This window comes from Punica granatum, chromosome 5 (genome assembly GCF_007655135.1).
Source record: "Punica granatum isolate Tunisia-2019 chromosome 5, ASM765513v2, whole genome shotgun sequence".
NCBI lineage: Eukaryota > Viridiplantae > Streptophyta > Magnoliopsida > Myrtales > Lythraceae > Punica > Punica granatum.
Window position 1 is genome coordinate 17,104,245 of NC_045131.1, and position 9,654 is coordinate 17,113,898.

A 9,654-nucleotide genomic window follows, 5' to 3' on the forward strand; every position below is an offset into this window, starting at 1 on the left:
AACAATAATGATTGTAGTGTTGAATTTACAAAAGAATAAAATTGAGTTGAATATATTAAAATAAAAACCAAACACTTTTCTGTAGTTAATTCGATTTAAACTGAATTAATTGAGATTTTGTAAAATTTCGAAAGGTTATAAAAAATAAACTGAAATAAATTCCTAAAATAAATATTGAATTAAAAATTTTCTAAGCTCGAACTGAGTGCAATATATACACGTTTGCATCAAACTCACTTTCTCTCTCTCTTTTCCTCGATGGGTAACCTCACTCTCTCTCATTATTACATCTTTCACCATTTACCCAGTGACTCTTCCTCTTGTGTCTCCATCTATCACCTAACTGTCTCTCCCCCAAAATTTCACATATAATAATAAATTGATAAACAAACAAACAAACAAACAAAATAAGAAAAGAAAAGTCGAAAACCCTAATAATAAATAAACAGTCTCTTCCATCCATCATCTTTCTCTGTCTCCGTGTGTCTCAGCTCCCCCCATGAGTGTCTCTGTGATCTCTGCGTTTTTTAGGGTGGGCTAAGGTAAGCAAAGAACCTGAAGTTTTGCTTTTGCTTCCTCCTTTTAAGGCAAAGATCTCATCTGCATGCCCTTATTAGCACTGAATCCTCCATTCAAACATTCTCACACAATCATTCAACAAGTCATCAATTAGGGCAAAAAAAAAAAAATCTTTCAAATAGTTTTCTTAGATTGATCAAATCATTCATTCAGATAATTAACAAACCCTACTCTTTATTACTTCTTATGTCTTTCATTTTCCTAACAAAGAAACCCTAGTCATCGGTTTCATCATATATCTCACGGTCTCTCTCAGAACATGAACTCATCGCTCAGCTTCTCGGGCTCCGATATGGCATCATCGCCATCAACCCCGCCAAACACGGGCTCTTCCGCGATGGCACCGCCCTCCTCGAGCTCGAGCAGGTACGAGAACCAGAAGAGGAGAGACTGGAACACGTTCGGGCAGTACCTGAGGAACCACAGGCCACCCCTGACGCTGTCGAGGTGCAGCGGGGCCCACGTGCTGGAGTTCCTCCGGTACCTCGACCAGTTCGGGAAGACCAAGGTCCACACCAACATGTGCCCCTTCTTTGGCCACCCCGTCCCACCCGCCCCCTGTCCTTGCCCCCTCCGCCAAGCCTGGGGCAGCCTCGATGCCCTGGTCGGCCGTCTCCGGGCCGCTTTTGAGGAAAATGGTGGGAAGCCGGAGGCCAATCCGTTTGGGGCCCGTGCGGTGAGGCTCTACCTCAGGGATGTCCGTGACTCCCAGGCCAGGGCGAGGGGCATCAGCTATGAGAAGAAGAAGCGCAAGCGGCCGCCGCCTCCTCCGCCTCCTCCACCGCACCCGCAATTCCCGCCTCAAATGGCCGAAGACCAATAATAAGGGCAGGTAAGTGAGTTAGCTAGCTAGGGTTTTGAATCTAGCCTGATCATATAGTCCTAATTACATGTGCTAGCTATTTGTAAGTATACTAGTTAAATCGAATCAATGTCAGCTAGGACCCAGTCATGTATCTGCCCAAATAATATTTGCTAGCGTATCGATTATCAAGTATCAAGATTATAAGTTGTCTCTTACTTTTGATCAAATGAAATCCATCGAATCCCTTATATCATGCAGTTGCATCGCTTGTAATTAAATCCCGTTTTACATATGTGTCGTCCTATAAAGATATGAGAAATCGATCATATAATTGGACTAATTTGGTCTGGATAGCAGAAGATGATTACTCGTGTGAACAGTTGATATGGTTATGAATTTTGTAGTTTTGATAATTGATCCGAAAGATAATGATATGCCTATAGACTATGTATGTTATTGCATGCGACATATTGCGAGGCCTTGGCCATTAGCATCAGCGAAATATCTGCATGTAATGTTCATTACATTCTATACATGTATGGGCCACATGAGTTAAAACATCGGTGTTAATATCATTTGTTAATTAATTCGCTGAGGCTTCTGTGTCCAACCAGAAATACCTTATAAGAAAAAGTACATTTCACGTCTTTTTTTTCCTCAGTGAAATCATGGACTCAAAATTCGACTTAATTCTAGTCATAATGTGATTTCACTGAGTATTAAAATTATTCTTTTATTGCCTTTTCCTTTCTGTCAAAATAGAAAAGCCAATTCCCTTTTCAAGTTTCTCGTAAGGTGACCACTGAATCAAAAGTTGAAACAAGTCGGCAGATATACAGTTAGATAAAATTAAGAGACATTCACCGTAAAAAAAAAACAATTAAGAGACAAATGAAACCTAGGTCAAAATTATTCCCTTTCGTTTGTCCTGTTACTCTTAAAATTGCTGCAAGTATAGTTTCCTCTTCTATGATTATGCAGCTTTTCGAAATGATTGAACCATAAGGAAGACACTTGATGACATGTATGTTTCATATGTCTACAAATCAATGAAAATCTGGATCTAGAATTTATTCATCATATTTATGTCAGAAAAGGAACCCCTCTGAGTGCAACTGCTGTTTTTTTTCTTCTTCTCTCTCTGTTTTTTTTTTCTTTTCCGAAAGCGACCTCATATGATAAAAGAGTATAGGTAGTCTCAATACGAAAATTAAACTTAAAACCTATAATTTAACAAGCGAGAGCATATAATATTACACTACACCCTCTTTCTTAGTAACAATTGCTACTTTTAGGAGTAGAACAATAATGTAATGTATAAATTAGAGATTTAATCATATACTTTCATATTAAGTCGCAATAGTAAAAAGAATTTCAAATTTAGTCAAAGCAAAATGTTATCATTTTTTTTTTTCCTTTTTGGGCATCTTGATATTCAGAAGCCCAATGGATCTCGACTGGTTTAATTCGAGTCAGGTCGAAGGGGTAAAGCTATCATAACATGAATATTTTTTTATTCACGAGATTCAAATTCGAGATCTTATTTAAGGGAAACAAACGTTGAACCAATTGAATCAATCCGTGTTGGTAATTTTATTGTCTAGCTTTTAGTGTGAAAATATTTGGTACTGAATAATATATGTGATATAAAAATGATATCGTAATTTTATCATCACACATGTTTATTCTGAAATACTACATACTCCTTTACTATGCAATAAAATATATTATGTTAAAATTTGAGCACAAAAAAAATGGCATATATAATTTGCAAGGAAACGCTGACATATTGCTAGTATATACTAATAGATAACTAGATGCACGTCTACGAGTTGCACGGGTATATAAAAAATTTAATAATTTAAATTGATTCGATGTTAATGAAATTTTTTTAATTTATCAAAAGAACTTTTTTAAGATTATTTTAAATATTATTCATGATGAGAAAGGTTTTTTTTTTATTTTTTCAAAATAATATTTGATATTTGTTCGCAAATTGAAAATGTTTGTTTTATTTTTCATATAATAATTAATGATGAATAGTGATCATTATGATCTAGTAATTAAAACATTTAAACAAGATCTCGGGTTTGAGTTTTTGTGAATGTAAAAAATTTACCCTTTAATAGGTCAACTCAACTCGACTGGATTAGTCGGGATTCAACTTAACTTTCAAGTACCATAGTTCACGCAAAAAGAAGAAGAAGAAGAAGAAGATATAGGCCCCGTTTGAAATTTGAAATTGATTTTAGAATCGTGATTTTGATTTTAACTCTACCTACTAAACAACAAAAACACACGTTTCTCAAGTCAAATTTATAATACCATCTCATTTGTCTTTTTCCACAATCAAAATCAAAATTAAAATCAAAATTACTTTAACTCTGAAATCAAACGCCTCGTAGTACTTTCTCATTGCACTAAACGTCTTTTATATATTATTTATTTATTTTGCTTGTCGTGTCGCTTCACAAAAATACTGGAGTGGGAAGTAAAGACGGAATTGGTATGCTGTCTTATGAGCCTAACCACCCTCGGCTCGACACCCCTTCCTTCTTATCTTTTTTTCTTTTTAACCTTTTTTTATTCAAAACTATCAATTTTAGATTACCGTTCTTCTTTTATTAAATACCCTTTCTATATTTCTAACCCGTTCTTATTTAAAACTATCAAAATCCTCCTCCTTCGATAACCTGGGTTGATTCAAGCGGTTTAACACTTGTACTCATTAAGTAAAGTCTCGAGTTTGAGTCTTGTGAATGAAAAAATTCCACGTTATGAGAACTTTACCTCTTAATGAATCGACTCGATTCGACTGGACTAATTGTGGTCTAATTGAACTTTCATATATCAAGGTTCACAAAAAAAAATCCTTCTCCTTCTTTGCTATATTATTTTATGTGTAAATGAACATAAAAAAAAACATGATTTCTAAAAATTTTCAATTTTAACATGTGTTTTAAAGATATTTTTTCACAAAATATGTGATTTCATTTTGTTCCAGAAATGTCGCGGCCGTGACCAACCATTAATTTGATCCGTTCAATATTTCAAGATAGATTCAAAACTGTTCACATTTTTTAGGTAAGCCTATTTTCCTTCTCTCTTCTCTTTCCCCCTATGGTCCGATTCATGTTTCTCTAGCCTCTAGCCCCTAATGGCCTTTTTCCGATGATTTGATGGTGCCCGATCATCTCCGCCACCTCTCTCACGCACTTTGATTACCCGTCTTGTTGTCATTAACAAATAATTTATCTACTCAATTAAAAAATTCATGATTTACGTTCTTTCATTGACTCCTCCTAAATTGCATGGATTTATCCTACACACACACTCTCTCTTTCCCTGTTTGATGCTTGGCACTAGGCTGACTTTGGGGCCTTAGAGTTTGTTTAAATAGCCGGTTAGGAAGAATAATATAGGGATGGGTTATGGTGGGTTATTATATTTCATAACCGTTCCTGATATGGACCGGGCCCAATTAGTCTGGGCTTCGTAGTAAAAGGGGCTTGGAACGTTTGGCTAAGGCCTAGAGAACCAACAGAACCCAAAGCTGTGGTGGACTCGGAGCTCGGCGCTGCTCCGGTGCTCGTCATAGCTAGGGGACAGACGCCATGTTGACAAGAAGGTAGCCGGCCTTGAACTCTCCATCGATGGGTGTCACCATGCCTAAGTAAAGGCCTATAAATAGCAACGTCACGAGTGGAAATTACTAACTTTTAGATTCCTCCAATATTTTCTCTTTCTCTAAGATCTCTCTCTACCTCGCAAGAGGACGCTGTGTCGCTGCGGCTTCGCCATACCACCGCCAGTTTCTTTACCTCAGTGGGCTTTGGCACTTCTCTTCCTAACCCGCAATCCAAGCAGAGAGTACAATTTGGGGCGGCTCTGCATCTTCGGCGAGTTGGTGGAGTAATCAAAGAGCAGGGTCTTCTTTTACACGTTGTTGCACACCAGGCAGACGAGGAGAACTTGTAGCACCGAGATTGTCCGTTTTCAGCATCTTTCTTACTTTAGAAACTTTCCTTTTGTATATCAAGTTTTCTTTTTTGCAACTTTCTTTTACAGTAATTTTTTCAAAAATAGCTGGTTTTCAAAAAATAAAAACGTCCAAAAAATAAAAGCTTTTTTAAAATAGAAATTTTCTAAAATTAGTAAGTGTTAAGCCAAAAGCAGATTTTGCAAATATTTTTTCTCTAATATGAGGGTAAATTACTCTAGTGGTCCCAAAAGTTTTATAAATGTAACACTATGGTACAAAAAAAATTTTCTGTTACTTATTGGAACATGTAATTTCAAAATCGTTTCAATATAGTGCATTCTGTCATCTCGCGCTTGACTTCGTCAGCTATTGTTAACGTGACAAATATTATATGTCACTTTTGTCACACGGACCAACCATAGTGCGCCACATCGTTTAAAAGGATATAAAATCTGACGTTCCGTTTGGTTTTGCAATCATATTTTTAAAATTTTAACTCTAACTTTAACTCTCCTCACTACACAACAAAAATCAACAACACAATTATTATTTTTCCATTTTTCTTTAATTTTTTTAACCATTCAATTCAATTTTTAATACTAAATTCTTTCTACTATCCATTACTTTTTTCACAATTCAACAACACAATCATTACTTTTTTTTCAACTATTCATTACTTTTTCACATTTTTTCTCATAATTCAATAACACAATCATTACAACTCAATGAAAATCAAAATTCAACTCTACTTAACTCTAAAATCAAATACACTGTGAAAAATTCAAATAAGAAGTACATAAAATAATAAAAAAACCACAAAAAGTAAAAATATAGAAAAATAATACACAATTATTTTTTAATTTTCAAAATAAAAATAAATTAAATTAAATTAAATTAAAAAATTAAAAAATCTCTCTCTCTCTCCCCTTCTTCTCACCCTTATATGTCCCCTCTTCTCTTCTCTTTCACCTCATCTGCCCGCACCTCTCTCTTCCATTGCCTAGGCACTCACTGTTGAGTCCCTCTTAGTTCCTTCTCCTCTTTTTCTTCCATCATTTTTTTTGTTAAATTAAGGGCGATTGAGTCGAGGGTCGGGGCGGCCCCACCGGTGACCTCACTCCCCATCCGAGCTTGCCGGTGGGGTTTGCACTGGCCAGCTAGCTCACTTAGGAGTAGGCTGGCAAGTAGGGGTGAGGGCTCCCCTACCCACGACCCTAGCCCCGACCAAGGACGCCGGCAGGCTCAAACCCCACCGGTGACCTAGGTTGAGGGTGGTGTTGTCGGTGAGGGTGCCCCCACCCCCGATTTAGTTGAAATGTTAATAAAAAAGAAAAACACAAATTGGAATCAGTTCGGTAAAATTATTTCTCTGCGTTTTTGTTCATATTTGAATCGTGGGAAGATTTGAATCATGGTAGAAGGCGTGAAGGTTTGAAGGTTTTGGGCAAGGCATAGGAGAAAGAGGGAGAGAGTAGGGGAGATTTTTTAAATTTTATTTTATTTATAATGTAGTAAAATGAAGAGAGAGATAGAGGAGAGAGGAGAGAGATAGTAGAGAAAGGAGAGATAGAGAAAACATAAAAATTTTTAATTTAAATTAAAAATAATTTTTTTATTTTAAAATTTGAGCCACATCAGATAAATACTGACACATAATACGCCATGCAAGTGTCGAGAAGACGGCGTCAAGTGTGAGATGACAAAATATACTATATTGAAATAATTTTGAAATTACGTGTAACAAAAAGTAGTAGAAAAAACTTTTTGGACCACAATGTTACATTTATAAATCTTTTGGACCACCAAAGTAATTTACCCCTATATAATATTGCGCCTTTTGATTTTAATGAGTTAATAATCTGGGATGATTGGTGAGATACAGTGCTATATATTATATTAGTTGTGAATTTTGCTTTGTATGAGATAGAATATGAAAAAGACATATTCCAAATATGGCAATATGCAAGGGTAGAATAATATAAGGTTGAGAAACTACTATTCGATAATCCAAAAAGAAAAAGGAAACTCATCTTCAAAAGTGAAAAAGTGAAAGAAAAAAGTAAAAAATGGTCATACTTTTTTCAAAAGAAAAATTGAGATGGTTGGTATCAGTTTTCATATTTGAGATTGAGAATCAAAAGTAAAAAAGAAAAAGAAAAAAGAGTTGAACGACTTGCCTTCATAGCTAATAGTTGTTGTAGTTTTTAGCAGCTCGTGTCAAGTGATAGTAGTATTCTTTGGAGTCAACCATTCACAATTTATGTGTTGTATTTCCTATTTATAACATATCATACAAAATATTTATAAAAAGATTTGGTCATATTTGTTTTTTAAAAAAGCATATATGATTCATATCTATAGAAAACATGATCTAATTTGCTTTTGAAAAGCAAATATGATGTAACCATGATTTACTTATATAAATAACATATTTTTTGAAATACAAATATGGGGTATATTATTTCATGAAATGAACGAACGGCCCCACAATTTGTTAATTATTCAAAATTTTAAAAAAATCCAAATATTCAAGAAAATTACATTCAACAACCGAGTATTTTGGTGCCATCAGGCATGCAACAATGTTTATGCTTTCGTGTATGTGTGCATATATATATAGGTTTTGATATTGAAGCATCTATATGCTACCTTCAAAATCAAGTTTGGATATCTCAAGGTTAAGTTAATTATCGATGTCACGCTTTCATAGATCTAGGACTTTATAGTTATGTACATTAGAACAGCTAGGCTTGCTTGGTTGTGTTGGGAAGGGATGTGCTTAACCAAACAACAACGTAGCGATTAATCTTCCTCCCCTACTACTGTAATCGAGATATGAACTAACCAAATCAACCAACAAGCAGTAAAGAAAAGAACACCAAGACTTTTATGTGGAAAACCCCGATGTGGAGAAAAACCACGGGACCAACTCCGAATCAACGATCCACTATGAATGAAGGTTATACATTGTCTTTCATTAAGGGTAAACCCTTGGATCACCAAACTCAAGAGAAACACTCTCTTGGATCACCCAAATACTAAATTCGTCACCCACACCGGGTGGTTCACAAAAGTCAGTTGAAACAGCAACTATAGAGCTCGAATAGAAATTCTGAATGTTCAAAACTTAGCTCCACACGTCGTGAAGCCTCTGTCAAAATTTCGTCCCAATCGGAGTTCGTTTACCCTTCCAATTGAGGTTTGATCTCCAGCTGGTTGGACTGAAATTTTGCTATGTTGCTCTCTGTATTCTGCTGCTTTTCTGTTCTATTCATCTCTACAGATCAGCCACTATGCTACAAAATAAACCCTAACAAAAGTGGGTCCTTGGGCCTATTAAAGCCTGATAAAAGTCTAACACAATTTGAACCCAACTTCCTCCAACTTAGAGGGATACCCAACAAACTCCCCTTCCCGACTATTTGGAGGCTTCGAGCATACCGGCTATACTTCGACAAACATGAAGTTTCTCCCTAGCGAGAGGTTTTGTCATCATATTAGCTCCATTCTCATCGGTGTGCACTTTGTCTAGCTTCACCAGCTTGGACTCCAACACATCTCTAATCCAATGAAACTTGATATCGATATGCTTCGACCTTGAATGAAAAGTGGGATTCTTGCAAAGATAAATGACGCTTTGACTATCACAATGTAGAATATACCTTTCTTGCTTCAAGCTCAACTCCTGCAAAAACTTTTACAACTACAACATCTCCTTGCAACCTTCGGTCACCGCAATGTATTCGGCTTCCATTGTAGACAAAGCGATGCACTTTTCAAGCCTTGATTACCATGAGATAGCTCCCCCTGCAAAAGTCATCAAGTATCCCAAAGTGGATTTTCGAGAATCGATATCTCCTGCCATATCTGCATTCGTGTAGCCCACTAACTCCGGCTTACCAGTGCCAAAGTGTAAACACACCTTGGATGTTCCTCTGAGATACCTCAGGATCCACTTAACTGCATTCCAAAGCTCTTTCTCCGAATTTGAGAGAAAACGACTAACCACACCAACAGAATGAACGATATCTGGCCTTATACAGACCATGGTGTGCGCACCCGAATTTAATCTCATCGGGGCACGCATGCACGCGCCTATGCAACGCTGCTTGGGAGTGTCCATCTTTCCGGGGACGCGCGATGGACGCACGTGAGAAGGAGTCGCCACTACCTGTTTACGACCCGAAGGTCGAGAGCCGGTGAGTTGCCCGGGTCTAGAGGTATGTGATACACCTAGTATGCTAAGGCAATGGTCTGTATGGAACCGAAAATTCCGAATTCGGAGATT

General features: G+C 36.6%; 1 protein-coding gene across 1 annotated transcript; it reads left to right on the forward strand.

Annotated features, from left to right (window-relative positions):
- Positions 1–392: 392 nt before the first annotated feature.
- On the forward strand, positions 393–1,634 carry LOC116207049 (protein LIGHT-DEPENDENT SHORT HYPOCOTYLS 4-like). The gene is made up of 2 exons (XM_031539909.1): positions 393–542; positions 836–1,634. Exon 2 carries the CDS (start codon positions 839–841, stop codon positions 1,400–1,402), a length of 564 nt encoding a protein of 187 aa, XP_031395769.1. The 5' UTR covers positions 393–542; positions 836–838; the 3' UTR covers positions 1,403–1,634.
- Positions 1,635–9,654: the final 8,020 nt, after the last annotated feature.

What these genes read in the sequence shown, in the direction of transcription:
- LOC116207049 (XM_031539909.1), top strand. Translation starts at nt 839, where the DNA reads ATGAACTCATCGCTCAGCTTCTCGGGCTCCGATATGGCATCATCGCCA.